At 28.1% G+C, this 22,001-nt stretch overlaps 1 protein-coding gene across 6 annotated transcripts; it reads right to left on the reverse strand.

Moving 5' to 3' along the window:
* Positions 1-1,024: 1,024 nt before the first annotated feature.
* LOC100875848 (uncharacterized) lies at positions 1,025-21,926 on the reverse strand. Of its 6 annotated transcripts, none has more exons than XM_012279507.2 (10): positions 21,501-21,926; positions 11,612-11,828; positions 9,664-9,790; positions 6,606-6,820; positions 6,450-6,540; positions 5,309-5,577; positions 4,959-5,215; positions 3,812-4,104; positions 2,507-2,701; positions 1,025-1,842 (listed from the first exon to the last, which is right to left on the reverse strand). In XM_012279507.2, the coding sequence occupies exons 2-10, from the start codon at positions 11,816-11,818 to the stop codon at positions 1,664-1,666; spliced, it is 1,833 nt and encodes a 610-aa protein (XP_012134897.1). In that variant the 5' UTR covers positions 11,819-11,828; positions 21,501-21,926; the 3' UTR covers positions 1,025-1,663. The 6 variants fall into 6 exon arrangements, with proteins under 6 accessions (XP_012134897.1, XP_012134895.1, XP_076393448.1 ...); XM_012279505.2 differs by having other exon boundaries at positions 11,612-11,832; XM_076537333.1 differs by lacking the exon at positions 21,501-21,926 and adding an exon at positions 13,222-13,350 and having other exon boundaries at positions 11,612-11,832.
* Between the last annotated feature and the right edge of the window lie 75 nt (positions 21,927-22,001).

Raw genomic sequence — 22,001 nt, forward strand, 5'->3', positions numbered from 1 at the left:
ATAGTCACAAAGACTTGTTTTGGTTACTTCTGAATAACAATGTTTCACTTTTCAATAATTTTGCCAAATTAATTATTAAAATTATTTAAATAAAATATAATACAGTTTATGTCATTCTAATTATGTAATTATACATATTTGTTATATAATTAATTATGTAAGTATTAAGTTTTTTGGAAAAAGCATTTATTATAATTAAATGACTTGACAATATAAATAAATTCTGTGTTTTGTTTTATAGTCTATAAGTACGAGCACTATGATACTACTTAAGTTATTAATATTGTGATGAAGATTAAAAAGATAGAATTTTTTAATATGGACTTAAGTCTTTTGAATTAAGGTAAAATTTTGTTGCAATTAATTATTAGTAAACTTGGACTTTTCAAACTATAATTTTATGTGAATACATTTTTAATAATTTTTTATTTTCGTTACTTTTCGCGTTATTTTAACGTACAAATATATGCTTAGAAATTTTCAATAAATATCCTTGATGATACCATCAAGGAACTATTAGGGAACTTATTAATTTCTGATATCAAATATTTAGCTGAAGTTAAAAATGTTTAACTTGCAACTAGACTATTATATACTATTATTATACTTACTGTTCAATGTATGCTAACAGTAAGATAGTATAATATATCATTACTGTATAAGTAGTTATTTTAACGTACAAATATATGCTTAGAAATTTTCAGTAAATATCCTTGATGATACCATCAAGGAACTATTAGGGAACTTATTAATTTCTGATATCAAATATTTAGCTGAAGTTAAAAATATTTAACTTGCAACTAGACTATTATATACTATTATTATAGTTACTGTTCAATGTATGCTAACAATAATATAGTATAATATATCATTACTGTATAAGTAGTATAATATACTACATCACTATTATTGTGACGTGGTATTTGATACCCATCACACTTATCAAAATTATAACCAAAGGTTCATTAAAAATATTTTACACTCATTCCTTTCTTCAGTAGCTTCAAGGTAATAATTACAACAATTCCAGTACAAAACATTTATTCAAAATTTCGTTTATGTTATTAAATTATTCACTTATATACATTCAATATATCACTGTTCACTTTGCAAACTTCTCCAATCGCAACTTTTCAAATATTTAATTAGTAAAAAAATGACGGTACTAATTTCAACTGATTCGCTCGATAAAATATCTAAATTCATTATTTATCATACTAAAAAACAAATTTGTACGTTTCTTCTGTCGCTGTATTAACCCTTGCATCACGAAGTCCGATATTTCTTAATTAAATATTTTCAAACTTGAATTTACTTTTGAAATATAATTTATCATTTTCTAAGTTTATCATTTCAAATGATTTCATAAGTTTCATACTATCTGTTTAAATACTTTTTAAATGTATGACAATCTTTCGTTTAAAAATTTCAGTGTCTGAGAATTAAAGAAATGTGGAATATTTGATCCGCCATTCGAGGGTTACTTTCTGCTGTCCAGTACTTGCCAATTTACAGTAGCTTTCATTCAAAGAACATTCATACTTTGGTAAAAGCATCGTCAAACAAGTATTTTGATCTTCTATTTGTACAAAAGGATTCCTAATGTTAAATAGTAGAAACGTGCTTTACGCACAAGGTCTTTCTCCTTCTCTCTCCGTTAGCGTCAATCTGCAGAAAGGGAACCGGAAGTTTGGGCGGCAATTTTATCCGCTCGTTCCTTCCCCCTCTTTGGTAAACCTACTGAAAGGAACTGTATTGCCCATGGAATAACGAACAGGACGTTCATTAATATAAGAGCGAGCTGACAGACCACAAAGCTGTTGGTCCAGTCCTTCAACAACCCTGAAAAACGATCGCTTACACTTTAAACTCCGATTATAAAACAGGATATATTAGAAATCGTAGAGGAAGGCGGAGACGAAAGTAACATTTTTTATGTTCAGTCTATTCGTTAATCATTAACGCTAAACCTACCAGCGTTCAATTTATACTTACTTTGAAATTAAAAATAAAATTGAAAACTAAATAAACGAATGACAAAAGGTAAATTAATATAGATATTAATTCTTCATTTTTAAATGGAAAATTACTTTAACAAATTAGGTTATCTTATAAGACTTATAATAAGAAACTTTGAACTGGTCATTTTACTGCTTTGGTAGTTTAGTGTTAACGGTATAGAAATAGAAGTGCGCAATAAAAAATATGTTTATCGGTCTAGAAAAATAGAAAAGTAACTAATAGCAAGTTATATGATTTCAGAATATACATTTAATGACTATACGTGAATTTTAATATTGTGTACAAATTTTGATATAATATAAAAATTCACCTTGTTATTTATTTTTTCTATAATTAAGACATTCTTTAGCTTTAATATATTTTCTATATTTAATAGTAGTATAAATTTAAATGTTCGTCTTAAGTGAAACATTCTTTAAAATTTGAAAGTTTCAATTTTAAATTGATTTGACTTGAAAAAATGAAATTATGATAGTTTACTTACCAACGATCGGACCACATAATATAGAAGTCACACCGCTAATACCACCATAAATTCCGTACGCCGAGGCAAATTTATCAATACTGATATCTTCTATGATGGCCAATGGTTGGGGAACTAATAACCATGATCTAACGATTCCGATAACGGCTATCATCGCAAACGTGCCTACTAAAGTTTCACTGTATAACAGGTAGCCTGTAGAAAGAAATTATAAATAAAATTTAAACTTGATCCTCGTTGTGTTTGCTTGATACAAACATTACATCTATCCTATGATTTACACTGAAGATAGGTTCCTCAGAAAACTACTTTAATCATCAGAAAACCATTTTAATAATCAGAAAACTATTATTGTCAATTAAACCAATAAATTTAGTCCAAGTTAAATCGTGTTTAATCTCAATTTTAAGAAAAAAAGAATGTTAAAAATCTATTGTATAGCATGAAGCAAACATGTTTCATCTATAGATTGAAGCCTTGTAGGTTAACTGCGTTATATTGTACTAACAACAAAGACAATGTACTGCATTATCTATATGATGCCATATTATTAACAAAGATAATGTATTGTATTAACCCTTTGCAATCGTATGTCTGCTTTCAGCCACCACAGAAAGGAACCATACTGATCTTATACTTTATTCAACCGCAATCAAAAACCAATTTTTCGACAGGATCTAAGATTGTTGGACCTAATGCATCTGTTAATTGCACCGAACCTATCGACTTTTTCAAACTCTTTTTCACAGATATACTACTTGAAACAATTGTACTAGAAACAAATAAATATGCCAAAAATAAAATAGGACAGCAGAGCTTATCTGATCGATCAACATCGAATAACTGGATCGATGCGACGAAAGAAGAGTTAACAGCTTTTTTGGGCGTGATCTTTAACATGGGTACTATACCAGATCCTAATATGAAATATTATTGGACTAAGGAGCATGTTGGAAATATACCATTTTTTAGAAATATATTTCGAAAGGGAAGATTTCTCCAAATATTTTGGATGTTACATTTGAATGAAAATGTTTCCAGAAATGCAAATGTAACGACGAGAATCCAAAAAGTGAGCAATTTTATCGATTATATTGATGGTAAATTCACAAAAGAATTAATAAATCTTATTCATTCTTCGTAATCTTACATATTATGTATCACTGCTCTTTCAAGGGAAATTAATTCCGACTAGTACGACACCCATGACCAAATTTAATACGACCGCAAAAGGTTGACTATGTTAACAATACGAAAACGTCAAAAGTGTAAAATTACTATATCTCGTGTATTTAAATTACTCACCAGCTTTTGCGAACGCCATGCAGATCATGGCGATGAAGAATAAGTATTTCGCTTTAACCTTCACAACCAAAGTGAAAATTGCAAGCAATACTTTGGATACCAATTCTGCAGCTGCACATATAGTGATTGCTAGAGCTGCCTCACTTTTCGTGTAACCACTGTTAGTTATCATCAGTGGTAATAAACAGGAAAATATGAAATCACTAGTTAAGACAAAACTGATACCCAAACAAATGTTCATGAAACCGCAATTCTTCAACAGTGATATCTCCAGAAGATCGCCAAAAATTTCTCTGTATGGATGAGAAAAATATTTTCATTAGTTCAATATGTGCAATCTACTGTTTCGAGTATTTGGGAACTTGTAAATTTTGTAAATTACGTATTTGGAAACTTAGAAATTTTTAAACTTAGGAATTTGAAAATTTGTGGATTTGGGAATTTGGGAATTCAGGAATTTGGGGATTTGAGAATTTTAGAAGTGAATCATTTGGCAAATTGGGTGCTTGAGAATTTGGTAATACATGATTTTGGGACTTGAACATTTGAGAAGTTAGAAACTAAAAAACATGGGGATTTGAGAGTTTGGAAATAGAAGAATGTGGAGATCTGAGAATTTGAAGACTTGAAGACTTGAGAATTTGAGAGTTTGGAAATACAAGATTGTGAAGATTTGAGAATTTGGAGACTTGACGACTTGAGGATTTGAGAGTTTTGAAATTTGGGATTTTGGGAATTTGAGAACATGGGGACGTGAGTATTTGGGAATATAAGAAGTTATCAATTTAGGAACTTGTAAATTTGAGGATTTGAGGATTAGAAGATTTGAGAATTTGAGAACTTGATATTTGAGAATTTGGAAACTTGAGAACTTGAGGATTTGCAAATTAAAAATATAAGAATTTGGGAATTTGGATATTTGAGACTTTAGAAATTTTGAAACTTTCCGAATTTGAAAACTTGAAAATTTACTGTACTTGTGAGTACTGGAGTATTTGTAAGTTGGTAAATTTATAAATTTGAAAACTTGAAAATGTACTGTACTTGTGAGTACTGAAGTATTTGTAAGTTGGCAAATTTATAAATTTGAAGAATTTTATTTGTATAAAAAATGATAAATAATAGAAACTGTAATACATTTACATACTGTAATTGACTTTTCCCAGCCTCCTCTTCCTTCATAGATACTTGAACTCCTTTCTCTTTTCGTTTCTCTTTGCTTTTTTCCGAATGATGCTGCCTTATATCTCCTACACCACCAATGCCTGTCACTAAGTTAACCAAGCTTGATGACGAAAATGTTGACAACCGTCTGGTTAACAGCTCACGCATTGATCCAGACTTCATTCGATTGCGAATTCTATCTTCTAATTCAGAAATTGATGCTACTCTCTTTGCAGGAGCCTGCGTTCAACAAAATATAATGATTAGCACTAAACTTATTATGAAGGGATAGAAATTGAACCTGTATAATATTTGTAGTAATAAGAAACTTACTTTTAATGATTCAATTAAAAGCGGAACCTGTTTAGCGCTTTCACCCTTGAGACTAGTTAAGCTACTCCATCTTGTTTTCGCAGGGACATGAAGAAAATCGCTAAAACGACGATCTACAACTACCATTCCCCGGAATTTCTGTTCTTCCCTCTGACGTGCCCTCTCGGCACGTACTTCTTCCGGTTTTTTTGCATGCCACTCGACCGGATGCATCATTGTCATACCTGCGATGCAGTTTAAGCTCATGGCTCCTGTCATTAACGCAGTTCCTATAAAATCACGAAAAATTGTATATTATAATATTGTTTTTGTATGAACAAATATTTGGACTTATTTTGAATTAAAAATTTTTCAAATTTTGAGGTTTTCATTTCTTTAACGTTTGAATCACAAAATTTTCTAAATTGTCAAATATATAAATTATCAAACCTTTGGTTTACAAGATTCAAGATCAAGCAAATTCAAAAATTTCTAAACTTTCTAATCCTCAAATGTCCAAATTTTCACATTTCTAAATCTTCAAATATTAACATTTTTAAATTCCCAAAATTCTGAATTTTCAAATTTCCAAATCCCAAAATTCAAAAATTTCTTAATTCGTAATTAAGTAAATCTTTGCTTAAATCCCTTAGTTTTCTAGTTTTCAAATTCCTAAATCACAGGATACCGGAATTCCCAAATCCCATGTTCTTCAAATCCCTGAATCCTACATCTCAAAATCCTGAAATCCCCAAAATCTCCAAATCTTCAAATCCTCAAATCTCAAAATCCTAAAATCTTGACATCTTCAAATCCCAAAAGTCCCCAAATCCTCCAATTCTCAAACCAAATTTCGTGATCTCCAAATCCGCAAATCCCCAAATTAAATTCCAGAATATCCAAATCCTCAAATCTCAAAATCCTAAAATCCTGACATCTTCAAATCCCAAAATCCCAAAAGTCCCCAAATCCTCCAATTCCCAAACGAAATTTCATGATCTCCAAATCTCCAAATCCCCAAATTAAATTCCAGAATATCCAAATCCTCTAGTCCCCAAATAACAGACTTCTCAAATCTCAAAATCTCCAAACCTTAAAATCGACAAATCTCATGATTCCCAAAAATTTCGATTGATATAAAATGGAGTGAGTAAATACTTGCCTCGAAAACCATACGCTTTCATCATCTTTTCTATGCATATAGGATAAGCAATTCCACCTAAGCCCACAATGACTTGAGCCGCACTCATTACCTGTAAAATAAAAATTTCCCTAAAGAATGAGGAATATAATTATGTCGAGAATTGCATTTATGTACCGGTGCTCTTTTCTTCACAAAATAAGCGTTGAAATTCGTGTTGCAGATGGTAACGATCAGACCGAGACCCAAGCCTTGGAGAAAATTTATGAAAGCCATCTCGTACACGTTTGTGACGAAAGCTAGGCCCACATTTGGTACCGAGAAAAACACTGCACCAATCACACCTACTGGCCTCATCGAATATCTTTTTAGTAATGTGTTGGTCATTAAACCTGTAATGAAACATACGATTATTTATATCTGCTTTATGTCATCAAAATTTTGTACTCATAAGGTTTCAGGGGGTAAATTATGTGTGCTGAAGATTTGGAACTTTTCGAAGTTACGAATTTTTGCATTTACAAATTGTTAAAATGGCACGTTCTGAAATATAAAAATTACAAAGTTTACAAGTGTGGAAATTTTCATGTTTAGGAATTCGAATATTTGTGAAGTTACACGTTTTTAGAATCAGATATAGGAATTTTCGAACACATAATTTCCAAAATTGAATATTCATTTTAGATACTTGGAAACTTGCAAATTCAGCAATTTCGTAATGCAATACATTGTGCAAAAACTTTGGACATTCCATACTTTTCACACATCTACAACTGTATTATCTATTTATTCTATTTCTATTCTATTTAGTCTATTGAGTTGTATCAATTTTCTTTTGTTCAGTACATTTGACATTATTCATTATTATCTCTTTCCTTAATCACAATCGTTATCAAAAATGTCTACTGTTTTCCTGCTAATTCCATCAACCATTTACGAACAGTTATTATCACAAAGAAATGTTATCAGCAGTTGATGTACTGGTGAAACTGTTTAGCAATGCATAACAATTAGCACTTATGCAATTCGAAATGATACAATGACGCGTTATCACTATTATGTTCATATTGTTTAGATATAGATGTGCATGTATCCAGAAACAAATATAGTCGTGTTTGCTGTGTAGAATATTTGTAAACACGTTCACGAGATATTACTATTCTTAAACTGTATAATTAATTCCAATTATTTCAAATGAAAGAAAAATGATGCAATTAGAGTCTCTGACCATCGAATTATCGCTATAAATTTTCAGCATTTTTCATGTTTTCCATAAAATTGAAAGGTCTGTTCAAATTGTAATAATTTATTAGCTACTAACATAACTACTACTGTACACAACATTATTGACACATGTTAATATCTTGTGTTTCCACCCTTTGCTTTGGTCACAGCTTCCGGCATGCTCTGTATACATCGTATGCTTTATATCTTCATTATTTTCCCAAATATCTGTAATTCTTTTCAATTCAGATAATGTGGTTAGGGAGTTGTAAACTAGTCTTTTGGAAGGCAGACATTTTTTATGGCATTCAAATTTCACCTCACGTGCTATCGATACTTGGCCTAACGACACGCTCGCACAGTTAATCACTCATCACCCACATAATTTATTATCACGATAGTAACAAAATGCTATGTATATGTCGTTAACAATGTATTTAGTAATAATTTACATGGCCTAAGACAATTTTCCATATAATGTTATAGGCATAAATGTGAAATTTTCGTACGTGCTCCTAATTCCATGGCCATACAACTTAAAAACTGCAATGTAAAAATTAATTTATTGAAATTGAAATATTTAGAATAGAGTAAAATATATGAATTTTTGATCACTTTATTTTGTTTCACTGTAAGAAATTACAACTAACAAAGCCGGGGCAATTTTCCATATATGACATAATGTTATAGTCATAAAGGTGATATTTTCGTATGTGGCCCAAATTCGATGGTCAGGTTAAGTGCTTGTATAAAAAATGTTCAAGTTTAGAGAGAAGTATAACGTATTTGACTGAAGTGTAGTATTCATTATTCATCAGAAAGATCAATTTCAATGAGTTAAAATATAAAAGATAATTTTTAGTGCAATCAGTGTTTATGTAAAATTGTCAAGTTTAGAGAAAAGTATAACGTATTATTTGACTGAAGTATAATATTAATCATTTATCAGAAAGATCAACTTCAATGAATTGAATTACAGAAGATAATTTTTAGTACATTCAGTGTTTATATAAAACTGTCAAATTCAAAGAAAAGTTTAATTTGTCTCGTTGTTTAAATAGTTAATACAAATGTAAGTATTTAAGAAGTTACCAATTTCAATTGTATTCAATAGCAGATTAAGATAACATTAAACAATATTAATAATATAAAATATAATTTAATGTTAAAACATAATATTGCAAACGTATTTAATATTGTGTACTTGAACATATACGAGTATATCTTAATTACCTTCTTTAAATTCTTAACGCTGTATGAAATACAAAATTTTTAAATAAAGTAAAGAATTTTGTATTCATGGATCGTTTGCAATAATAAATTGTGTATGTTTTCATTCTACTCACATTTCTTCAAATATTGACAAGATGTAACATTGTGCGTGACAATTTGAAGACAAGAGATTGCAACATGTTACTGAATTTTCATCTGCATACGTGATTTGCACTTTCTAAGACTCAGATATAGTACTTAATAGACATTTTCGACGCAAATAGACGCAAGGTATATTTGTTCAAATTTGATAAGTAAAAGCGTTTTATTGCGAATCATTAATCAAATCATTTGAAATAATTAAAATGACTTTGTAGATTATGTACGTTTGTAGATTCTATACTGCTTTATTGTATATTAATTTAATTTGTATATTAATTGTTATTTAATTGTACCTTCACAATTTTCCGAAGTATTAACATTCTATAGAAAATTCTTAGAAACTTGTGTCAGTATAAAGTAAATAAATAAAGTGTCAATACTAAAATATATATTTTGTCATAATTCTATAAATATCAAAACAAAGAACAAATAAGTAGTGAAGGAAATAACGATTTGTGATCATTTTAGTATTATTAGTACTCAGATATCCATTTTTACCTCAATGATATAAGTGTTTTAAAAATAACTCTAATAATGTCTAACATTTTAATTTAACAATTGTACGTAAATTAATCTCTCATTTTGAAACATTTCATTGTGTATAGTAACATAATTTAGAAGGACAATATTTACTTACCAGCGATGGAAAATGTTACCATAAAAATGGAATTGAAAAGTGTCATCGCTGTACCAGCCTGACCTGTTGCTTCAAGAAAATCACCGAATATTATAGCAAAAGATGCTGTCGGTCCAAATGTTGTAATCTATCGACGAAATAAATCAAACACTATAAAATCTCATTAAATAAAGCATCGTATGATTATATTAAGCATAGTATCAAAATTAATTTTGACGTACCAATTCATCATTTATGATGTTCAAAGGATTATTTTTGACTAATTGTGATGATGTACAAATATAAATTGTGTTTGTATAATCGAGATACTAATTATGATAGATTAGAGAAGTAATTTACAATGTGTTCTGAGAAATCAGGAACGATCGTATGCGTGTTGTAAACGCAATGGAAAAGTTCAATGCAGGAGTTGAAAATTAAAGAGATGTAAAAAATAAACTGAAACGTGTTTGCATTTTAAAAATAACCGTATTTGAGCTATCATCTAAATTGGACCATTAATGTAGCTTATCGTAAAGAAGAAAATGTGAGATAATGTGTGTTGCTTATATACTAAATTAGTTACTGCGATCACAATTGTTATGTAACTATTAATGTTCAAGCTTTTGAAAGGTTAAATTACTACATTTTAATTAACTGTTACAATCATCAGTGAATGCAAAAATAAAATATTTTAACATTAGACTAAAGGTCTTTCATCTATTTTAGATTAACGAAATATGTAATGTAATATTAAATGTTAGAAGAGTAACTGCTGTATTGATTTAAAAAATCTAGCTTAAAAGAAATACTCAATTAAGTATTTTAGTTTACCAACATTGCATAGATTGAACCTGTATTATATTAATATAAAACTGAAAAAAATAAGTTTCTAAATAAGTATTAAAACGTGTAACAAAATGTTAGATGATCTAATGGATTTTTAACCTTTAGCAGTCACACTGGAATATGAAACTACCCCAGCCAATTTAGTTTCAATTTTACTATTTTTTTCTCAAACTGTTACATTTTTAATGTAACTTTAATATTTAGCTATAATAAAATTTTAGCTCTTTATATTAAAATCGAAAAACATTTTGAATTTTTCTGTGAGAACCATTATTTTTTCAATTCTTCCCGTTTCAGAATTTTTGTTCATATGCAACGTTTCAATTTACTGAAATCAGCTATGAATTATATTAAAACAACCTTCAAAGATTATTTATAATTTCTTTCAAATTAAAATAAGTGACTTAGTCAGTAGAAATGAGTAGCTTTGTAAGAAACATTTTTACTGGCTGATGTCTTAAACGTCCGAGTGTGCCACCTATATTATTATAATGAAATTAAGGGTTAATATTAAAGGTTAATATACAGAAGTAACTTAGTCAGTACAAATGAGTAGTTTTGTAAGAAACATTTTTAGGGACTGATATCTTAAACATTCTATTGTCTCAGTTATGTTATTCTAATGAAATTAAGGGTTAATATTAAAGGTTAATATACAGAAGTTACTTAGTCAGTACAAATGAGTAGTTTTGTAAGAAACATTTTTAGGGACTGATATTTTAAACGTTCTATTGTCTCAGTTATGTTATTCTAATGAAATTAAGGGTTAATATTAAAGGTTAATATACAGAAGTGACTTAGTCAGTACAAATGAGTAATTTTGTAAGAAACATTTTTAGGGACTGATATCTTAAACGTTCTATTGTCTCAGTTATGTTATTCTAATGAAATTAAGGGTTAATATTAAAAGTTAATATACAGAAGTGACTTAGTCAGTACAAATGAGTAGTTTTGTAAGAAACATTTTTAGGGACTGATATCTTAAACGTTCTATTGTCTCAGTTATGTTATTCTAATGAAATTAAGGGTTAATATTAAAGGTTAATATAGAAGTGCACTATAGAAGTTTACTAATTTTAGAAGTATTAGTATTTGATATTACTGTAAAATAAATACTAACGAACACTACAATCATGGCAAAAGCAACGATCCATCCCCAACCACCATCGGGAGCTAAATCTTCTAACGTGATTTCATCATCATCGTCATCGTCTTCTTCTTCCTTGTGCGGTAATAACGCGTTGTTTTGAAGCTTCTTCTCGTCCTCGATAAAAGTATTCGTTGTCGTTCCCATTGTTGTCGTTCCATTGGGTTTGGCTACCGTCATATTTTGCGTTCTGTCTAGACACATCGTAAAGATATCTCAGAATTAACCGAACTCGTTTAATAAATCAGTTACCTTCTGCTAGAACAACCATATCTGACAAAAATGATGCATTTAAAACTTTTTAGTTATACGAATTAGCAGTAGACTTTTGTTCATAGTGAACAAAACATAGTTGTTAAAACATAATAGTTGCAGAAAGTGTTCGTAATTTTAAACAACAATTTTATTGTTCAAAATCAATTGATTTTGTAGTATCGTAATTTGTTAATTGATTTGAATTTGATTGATTCTATTGACTAGAGAATACTGTAAATTAGTGATAAGGCTAATAGCTTGTAAATAAATAATTAATCTATTAATAATTTAATAGTTAGTAGAAATTAATTGGTAAACCTTGTAGACTATGTCCAGTTAATTTGAGATGAATAAATAATTACCAACAAAACACTAAATGAATAATTGTTGTGGTAGAATTTCACATAAATGAGTTATTATTTAATATATCATGATTCTTAATTAATAAATTTTTAATCACTTTTTAAACATCGCACTGTAATACGAAAGTGCAAATTCATTCAATAAGTGTATCAAGAACAGTGTTTGGCGACGTTTTATGTGTAAATATAATAAAACTAACTTTCTTTGAAAAATACTTTATAACGTTTGCTACATGAATTTTGTTTTATACACAACCTGCTATGATTATTTGAACAAAAATAAATAAGATCGATCACACAAATGATAACTAATGAATGATAAATAATAACTAACTAAAACTGAGTATACATATTAGCTAACTAAAATTGACTATAAATAGTAAATACAACGATATATTCATAAATAATAAGTTGAATAGAAACAACAAAAGGTAACGATACATTGTCAAAATTGTGCGTAAAATTTCTTAATATAATTAATTATTATATTCAATCAAAAAAATTCTTTTACTGTGATAAAATATAATGCATTGACTCTTCAATTATTATCGTATATTATAAAAATATATTAGAATAATTGTATACAATTATTATGTATTAATAGATTATTAGAATAAAAATTAATGCAAATTTGACCGATCGAATAAACAGTAACTACACCATAAAATTTACATACGACATATTGATAAGTAAAACCATATAAAACAAACATACAATTTTTTATCAAAGTTCGAAACTTAATATAATTATTATGGTACCTAAATAGACAAAAATACTCAGCTAACCAAATATCCATGAAGCAACAAAACTTACTTACTCGTGAAAATGTGGAACGTGTTAATTTAACTCGAAAAGAAATTCCAATATCCTCGTAACAAATGAACAATAATACTGCACTTCCGTAACAGCAAGAAAGTACAACTAATTTATCCTAATCGAATATTAATGATTCAATAAGAACGTTACCAGAAGAAATTACGCAGTTTCTTCGTGAACAACAAAGAGGAGTTACAATTGAAATTAATTAAATTTTATACCGAACGTGACAGTCGGCTGGATCGTTTTTGACTGAACGAAACGGAGTACAAATAATTTCGAAGATTCTCTTATCTATGTACACAATGTCAGTGTACTAAGTACCTATTCTTAATGAAGAATGAAATATTGCTACCGCAGCATCTGGAATTAGGAAATCATCTGGGGAAAAAACTGTTCAGATTGTAAACGATATTTTGCAACACTATGTATAGAACTGATTAAATCACGAGTCAGTGACAAGGGAATAATAACAGTTACTTGTGATATTCACAGATTAACTTATATGTTTCCTACATTTACTTTGGAAACTTACTAACGCTGTTTTACTTTGGAAAAAACTGCTTTATAGTATATGAGAGTTATTCTGTTAGCTTAATATTATTTTCAAAAATTACACTAACGATAAGTTTCTTTCAGCATAATATGAAATAATATATAACTCTATAATTCTTATTACTGTCATTTTTATTACATGAAATAATTCACATTGTTATCATTTTTCAAAGGTTCTTAGCAGAGTTCCAAATAGCTACTAAAGATTCTAATGTAATCGACAATTAACGTTTATAATTTTCAGTTAATGAAATAGTAAATTGCAATTGAGAATTGCATAACTTTTTAATTTAAACTTAATTATCAATTCAAACTTCTCAAAATAAAATTAACTTCTAATCATAAGTAATTTACTTTCAACCATTATACAGAACTTAATTTTAAATTTGATCAATTTGAATTGAAAGGTGAACCTTAGTTTCCAGTCACTCAAGAAAGTTAAAAGTAAAATATAATTTTCAGTAAGAAATTATCAATTCAAACTTCACGAAATAAAATTAACTTCTAATCATAAGTAATTTACTTTCAACCATTATACAGAACTTAATTTTAAAGATCAATTTGAATTGCAAGGTGAACCTTAGTCTCCAGTCACTTAAGAAAGTTAAAAGTGAAATATAATTTTCAGTAAGAAAGGTTTGATTATCGATTGATTCGATCAGTCCATGTTTGATTCGATCATGAAATATTTGAAATTCGATCGAAATGTTTGATTCGATCAGTCGATATTTGATTCGATCATGAAATATTTGAAATTCGATCGAAATATTTGATTCGATCAGTCCATGTTTGATTCGATCATGAAATGTTTGAAATTCGATCGAAATGTGTGATTCGATCAGTCGATATTTGATTCGATCATGAAATGTTTGAAATTCGATCGAAATGTTTGATTCCATCAGTCGAGGAATAACGTAATTAAAAGTTTCAATGCATTGCTCAAAAGTTGTTGATTACGGAAGTGAATTTATTCGTAGAGTATGAGATAATTGTACATCCAAGATTCTATGTAGATGGAATACTTTATGGATGAACTGAATAATGATCTCGCTGCTATAAATATGTATCGTAAATTTGCATTCATAATTTATACTTTATGCTTGTTCTGAGAACAGCTTTCTCTCAATGTACTGAGAATTATATATTGCTGTTATGCATTTTACTCGGAAGTTTCAGTAATAACAGCATATTGTTATCTTGCTATAAAAATATAAACTAATGGAAGATAGAATATTGTTTCTTAAAAAATGATCTTTTGATATGTCATATTTCTTTTTCCGTGATTTTAGTTTTAGATATTCTGTCCTGTTTGATCAGATCTTAGAATTTTTCAATTTTTCAGTTCTTCATTTTTCTAATTTTTTAATCTGGTTGGATTTAATGTTGTCTTTTTCACTTTTCGATTTTTCAAGATATTAATTAAATTCTACATAGTAATTTCTAGCTAATGATGTCTACTTTATAATTTCGCAATTTTCTAGCTTTTTAAGTTTGCACATAAAAAATTTCTTCCTAACGATGTCTATTTAATAATTTCACAGCTTTCTAACTTTTGAAATTTCCAAATTAATAATTTCTATCTAATGATGTCTACTCAATAATTTCACAGCTTTCTAACTTTTTAAATTTTCATGTTAATAATTTCTACCTAATAATTTCACAACTTCCTAACTTAAATTTCAAAATTGATAATTTCTACTTAACAAGGTATACTTAATAATTTCACAACTTTCTAACTTTTAAAATTTCCAAATCAATCATTTCTACATAATGATGTGTATTTAACAACTTCGCAACTTTCTAGCTTCTCAAATTTGCAAATAAATAATTTTTACCTAACAATTAGTCTATTTAATAATTTCATAGCTTTCGAACTTTTTAATTAAACTTTTATTAATTTTCATACCAATAATTTCTACCTAACAATTCCACAACTTCCTAACTTAAATTTAAAAATGAATAATCTCTACATATTTGCAATTCCCAAATTGTTTTTATTGACTTTTGCTCCACGAACGAAAAGATCTTCTAAACAGGAATATTGCATTATGGTTCATAAATCTTATATAAAGTTATCTGAATTAGATACCATTGTAGAAATGGAAAGTAGGTTATCTATTTTCAGGCGTACTACGTTTACACATATTTCTATATGTATTTTTTCTATTTGCGTTTCATGGAAAATTTATCCATAACCAAAATATTATATATGTAATAAAATAATATTTCGAAGATTATCAGCTCATGTAATGAAATATTGGACATAACTAATTTTTGTACTGACCCTAAAAAATACACTACAATTTTCGCAGAATGTGCGTGGTTGCAGTTCTCAAGGCGTTATAAAGAACACAATAATAGGTGTAAAAAATAAAAAAAAGTAAATGATAACCATTTAAGTTAACAGACTTAATTATAGCGTAATTACATACATTTACATGATTAGCTCTCGGAAAAAGAAACAATCTTTCAATTACTTTCGATACATAGTTAGTCTCCTTCATACATTCTTTCAGCGATTAATCAATTAATTGATTAATTTAAAATTGACTGCCATATAAAAATATTACTACTTTCACTTATTATTAAAAGTATTGCTATTTTTATTTACTATTAAAAATATTGCTATTTCTATTACTATCAAAAGTATTACTATTTTTAGGTTAATTTGTTATCCAAGAAGCGAGTGCTAAAATATAAAAAAAATTATAGATGCCATAAGTGAATATGTATAAAAATAATGGTAAAAAAACATACTTTTGTATATAACATTACAGAAATTTGTTCTTACAATTATATATTATGTATATACAAAAATTGATTTTCAACTTTTAATTTGGAAATTCTTTTATAACATTCAGTAAACATTTCTCACAGTTGATGATACATGTGCTATTGTTTAACAAGTTTGCGAAGGTTCAAATTAAAAAACTTCTCAAGTTGTACGGTCTAAACAAAACAAGGCCAACATATGGATCAACAATGACCAGCATTCATTGACGGAAATTCAATGTAATATTTTATGCACGATAAAAAAATGTCGGAATATATGTTTAGACATAATAAAAATATTTAAAAAACTAGAAAATGTATTGATATTCAATTATAATCTGTAATATTATTTTGAACCATACAAGTATTGGATAGAACTTACTTATTTAACAATTGACGCATACAATTTTTCAAACTTTGAATTTGCTTTCAAATTACTTCTAAAAAGGATGAGAAGCAATTACTATAAAAATTAACGCAGAATTAAATGTATGAATAAGAAGAAGATATATTTGGAAATTATCTATAATATAGAAACGTCATTTTTATTTCATATAAATTGAAAAAGAATGTCACCGTTAAAATTGATAGCTAAAATGATTTTGAAATGAATCTACAGAGAATTTCATAAGTTACTTCAGTACGATTTCATATAAATTGAAAAAGAATGTCACTGTTAAAATTGATAGCTACAATGATTTTGAAATGAATCTACAGAGAATTTCATAAATTAATTTAGTACGATTTCATATAAATTGAAAAAGAATGTCACTGTTAAAATTGATAGCTACAATGATTTTGAAATGAACCTACAGAAAATTTCATAAGTTACTTCAGTACGATTATCGCGTTCAGTTTGCTACAATACTTTATAAAATCAAATACTATCTAATGTGTCATACTTGATTGATGGAAATGGAAAATGAAGTTTCAAGTCAATAATCTGGTGTACTTCATACGCTACTAATAAAACTGCACTTCTCGACGCTTTCAGCAATCTAATTAACGCGTTCCGAATACGTTTATCACGTTCCAACGTGATAAAATACAATACACATAGACTCTCGAACACGTGATAAATCTCCTTCACGGGAAACATTAATTGCTCATTGACATCGTTTAATAACGTATGCGTTTACGCACTTTTCTTCAATAAAGAATACTAAACCTCCCATTCTTCAAACATAGAATACTAAATTTCTAAGGATTTATTTTACTGAGATAAAATTTATAGGAATACAATTAATAGAAATATATAAATTTACAGAAATGAATTTAATAGAAATATGTAAATTTATATCAGCATATAAGTTGATAGGAATTAATTAAATAGCAATATATAAATTTATTGAAACTAACTAAATAGCAATACATAAATTTCAAGCAATTAATTAAGTAGTAATATATCAGTTTATAAAAACAAATTAAATAGCAATACATAAATTTCTGGAAATTAATTGAAAAGTAATATATGAATTTGTAGAAATTAACTATATAGAAAAATATAAATTTATTGAAACTAACTAAATAGCAGCACATGAATTTCAGGAAATGAATTGAATAGTAACATATCAATTTATAAAAATTAATTAAATAGCAATACATAAATTTCTGGAAATCAGTTGAATAACAATATATAAATTTACAAAAATTAATTAAATAGGAAAATATAATTTTGCAAAAATTAATATAATAGAAATTAAATTAACAGAAATATATAAATTTATTTCATGCAAGTACAATCTACATTTAAAGAAATTTATTTGACACCTCCTAAATTTTCTGTTAAATATTCACGTTTTTAAGTATTCTTGTACGAAGTGATTAATCATTACCTCGCTCCACTGACACCCAATTATTATACAGGCAGCTATTTAGATTCACGAGCAAATAACCGGTGATCAATTGTATTTTAAAGATAATTCTTTGCAAAAGTGTACGAATGTTGATGGCAATCAGAGTACATTTATTATGCAAAAATAAATTTACTTCGAAACAGCGACCAGTTTATACCGCAAGTAATTTAAACCAATGTAAAAAATATTCTTAGCGGTCGTGTTAATTAATCCGTGTGATATTCGTTTACTACCGGTGATACATAGTAATAAACACGTAAGCTGCTTTAAATAAAACTTTCAAGATTACTCTGCAAATGACAGAGTTTTCAACTGATAATATCTACTAATCAAATCTTTCTTGTTTTCACCAATTTTTAGGTTATATACTGAATATGTAGTGTTCTAAACTTAAAGTCAAGCCTTATGATCATTTTTCATAGTTCACATTTCATTACTTATCTAGTATTATAGATTTTTTAAATATTATAGATTATAGTTTATGTAAACTATGTTAAATGAAGATGAAAATAAAAGTGATTAATAAATACACATGTGTGTAAACTGAACGATAGAATGTTTGTTCCTACTGTTAGCAAGAATATAAATTAATTTTGAATTTAATTTAATTATTTATTAAAATTGATACAATGTGTAATTAAACTAAATAAATTTGATTCAAATATTTTAATAAATTATCAAACACAATCTACTTTAATTCATATACAATTCAATTAAAAATACATCTAATGCAATTTATAAAATTATTTATTGAACTCAGTTGTTTGCTGCAATTATATACAATCATATGTTTAAATAAAAATTGTATAAACCTGTTGAAATCATATTTATACAATTTATTTATTGTAAGATATTTAATAGATTTTCTTAAGATAACTGTAGATATCAAGATTAAAAAACTTGATTCGTTTTATTGTGAAACATTTAATATATTCGCATAACTGAATCATTTTTTCTTGATAATGAATAAATATTTATGAGTTTGTATCAAGGATAAAGCTTACTTTCATGATCACTAAGTCTGTGAAATAAGAAGTGAAACGGTGATAATCACGAAATTATTCCCCTCAAAATAAGAATACTATCTTTTTGTTCGATTATAAATAGGACATTGTCTACCTATGTTATCAACTTTAAAGCGTATAGTTTCGCGAGACACACGATAAGAATAATAAATAATAAAAAGATAATGAAGTTCTTGAAATAAGGTTAACGATAGCTTTTTTTGCAAGGCAACAATTCTGTATTATTAAAATAATAAATGCAAATAATTTAGACTGCACTCCAATTATTATTAAACTTTTTGTTAAAATAAAAATTTATTTTTGTGGAAATAAAAATTGTAATTATTTGCAGTGTAAAATTGTCTACTGAAATAAACATAATTATCAATAACGAATATAGAGAAATTAGGGTAATAGCAATGATAGCAATAATAAGAACAGAACCGATAGCGTAACTGATAAAGAATTATCAATCTGAACAGTTTTAGTCCTCATAACTATTCACATAAGATTGTATGCACTAATTATTAAAAATTTTTCCAGCCATTTAAACACAATTATATGTTGAGGTTGCAATGTTATTTCATATTATTTGAAGATAATGAAAAATGTGATGAAACTAATACCAACGATGATATCGAGTGATAATTTAGTTTATTTTCAAACTGAAAATACTGCGACCCTTGATAAATAATAATGATATAAATAATGCTGTTTGTGCGATCTAATGGGTCACAATTTCTTTCTGTTCCTTTCTAACCTAAATTAGGAATAGGATCTTGATCTTTTGAATTTAGAGGACATTCGACACAACCTATTTAATTATCTAATTGTGTCATTAGTTACGTTAAATTAAGTAGTAGAGATTGCGAATTGGGGTAGAAGGAAAAAATTCTGTAACTCTTTTCTAAGGGTAAAGATTTTGTCTCTCAAAATTAACCCTTCGTAAATGTAAAACAGAAAATAAATAAGTGTTATAAAAATACTGTAGATTGCTAAGAAAATCATAAAGAACAAATAAATAGAAATACAATGATATGATATTTAATGACTAATATAATGTCGATATTGTATATTAAGAAATTCTGCGACTACATGTAATACATCGTTATCATCATATGTGTAATGACGTTCAATATATCAAAATTGTCATATGTGTTAAATTACACGTTTACGTTACATGTTCTATTGACTCTAGACTATAAATGTATACTACAATATTTCTCTTCATAAACTTTTTAATTTTTCGAACAAAATTATCGAATATTTATTCCTTATAAATATGCTTATTATTTTTGTTTACTTATACAAATATACATCAAAATATTATTAAATAATATTCAATTAATATTTATATCATAAATTGCAACTAAATTTTATTATCTGAACTTCAATTTTAATGCTAATTTCCTGAATGTGACTTTTATGGTGTACATGATTACTCAAAAATGAAACTATCCTTAGCTAAATTTTGTTTGTATTTTAATTTCACATGGAATTCATCAATCACCGACAAGACTACAAATTCTATTTAATATTTTTTGTTTATGTTTCACCCTAAAATTTATATTATGCAAAACTGCAATATTGAAAAGGGAACTAATGTTGATCCAAATGATTCATACTACATACAGCTACTATTATAAGAAATGGGAACAATTTCTTTGTTCACGGGGTCACAATTTCAACACAAGATTGCACATCTCACTAATACAATTTGCTTATAACCAAAAAGAAAACTAGTTGAAAACTATTTGAAAATTAATTTTATCCTTTTTAGAAGTCTATATTCCTTCATTAAGATCATTCCAATGTGCACTATTTATTTCAGTAATGCAACCCTCGAAACTCTACATATAACCCCTTGCCATACCTCAACGAGTCTGACGCACTCGCACTTCAACTGCAATTAATCTTACTCGAGTTTTTAATTCGCTTCAATTTGGAGTTCAAGTCCAATAATTTATACAGCCAACAATTGCATAATATCAACATAACTACATAATATTTCAATTTTTTTCATTTACTTTAATATTAAATCTGTGTTTAGTTAATTCTGACTGACGCACCTTGCAAGTAAATCATAAGGCAAGGCTCCTCAAGAGACTACTTAATAGGCTCCTCCCTCTTAAAAAATGAACCCCCAAATCTTAAATCATTTAAAAAAAATGTCTGCTTTCCACAGTGAACCTATTCAATTTCGAAAAGACAAAGTCGAATGCACTTATTAGTCTCAACCCACCTGTGATCAATATCAACACAAAGAACTTTACATGTCAGTATTTCCTCCGCATCAGCTATCGAAGCCCAAAGAGAAAATAAGATGGAGAGATCCCTCGAAAACTATCGGCTCGTTATCAAGCAACATGCCAGTATGGATCTTTCTTCGATGTTAATCGATTCTAAATTCCCAAGTGAGACAGTGGTCGCGAACCGTGTTTCCATCAATCGCACACGGTGGCAACGCTCTGACATTGACACGATTTTTAACCTTTGTCGACGTTGTTGATCAACGGACTCATATCACCAGGATCGTTCACCGTCGTGCACCAGGTGACACTGGTTTTCGCGACGACACTGTAGCTAAATTCGTCGAAACCACGGTTGAAAATGAACGATGTCCACTCGCGGCGCGGGTAGCCGACGGAAATCAGCGTGAATTGTGTTTGAACGAGAGTTGTGGAGATATCGGTAATCGCAACTGTCTCTGGTTCGAGCTTTCTTTCCTCCTTCGTGCTCGATC

Source organism: Megachile rotundata, chromosome 1 (genome assembly GCF_050947335.1).
Source record: "Megachile rotundata isolate GNS110a chromosome 1, iyMegRotu1, whole genome shotgun sequence".
Classification (NCBI taxonomy): domain Eukaryota; kingdom Metazoa; phylum Arthropoda; class Insecta; order Hymenoptera; family Megachilidae; genus Megachile; species Megachile rotundata.

What these genes read in the sequence shown, in the direction of transcription:
- LOC100875848 (XM_012279507.2), bottom strand. Translation starts at nt 11,818, where the DNA reads ATGACGGTAGCCAAACCCAATGGAACGACAACAATGGGAACGACAACG. An exon ending in TTGTGAAGAAAAGAGCACCG is followed by an intron (nt 6,541 to 6,605) that starts GTACATAAATGC and finishes TTTATTTTACAG; the next exon opens with GTAATGAGTGCGGCTCAAGT. An exon ending in GCTGGGAAAAGTCAATTACA is followed by an intron (nt 4,105 to 4,958) that starts GTATGTAAATGT and finishes TCATCCATACAG; the next exon opens with AGAAATTTTTGGCGATCTTC.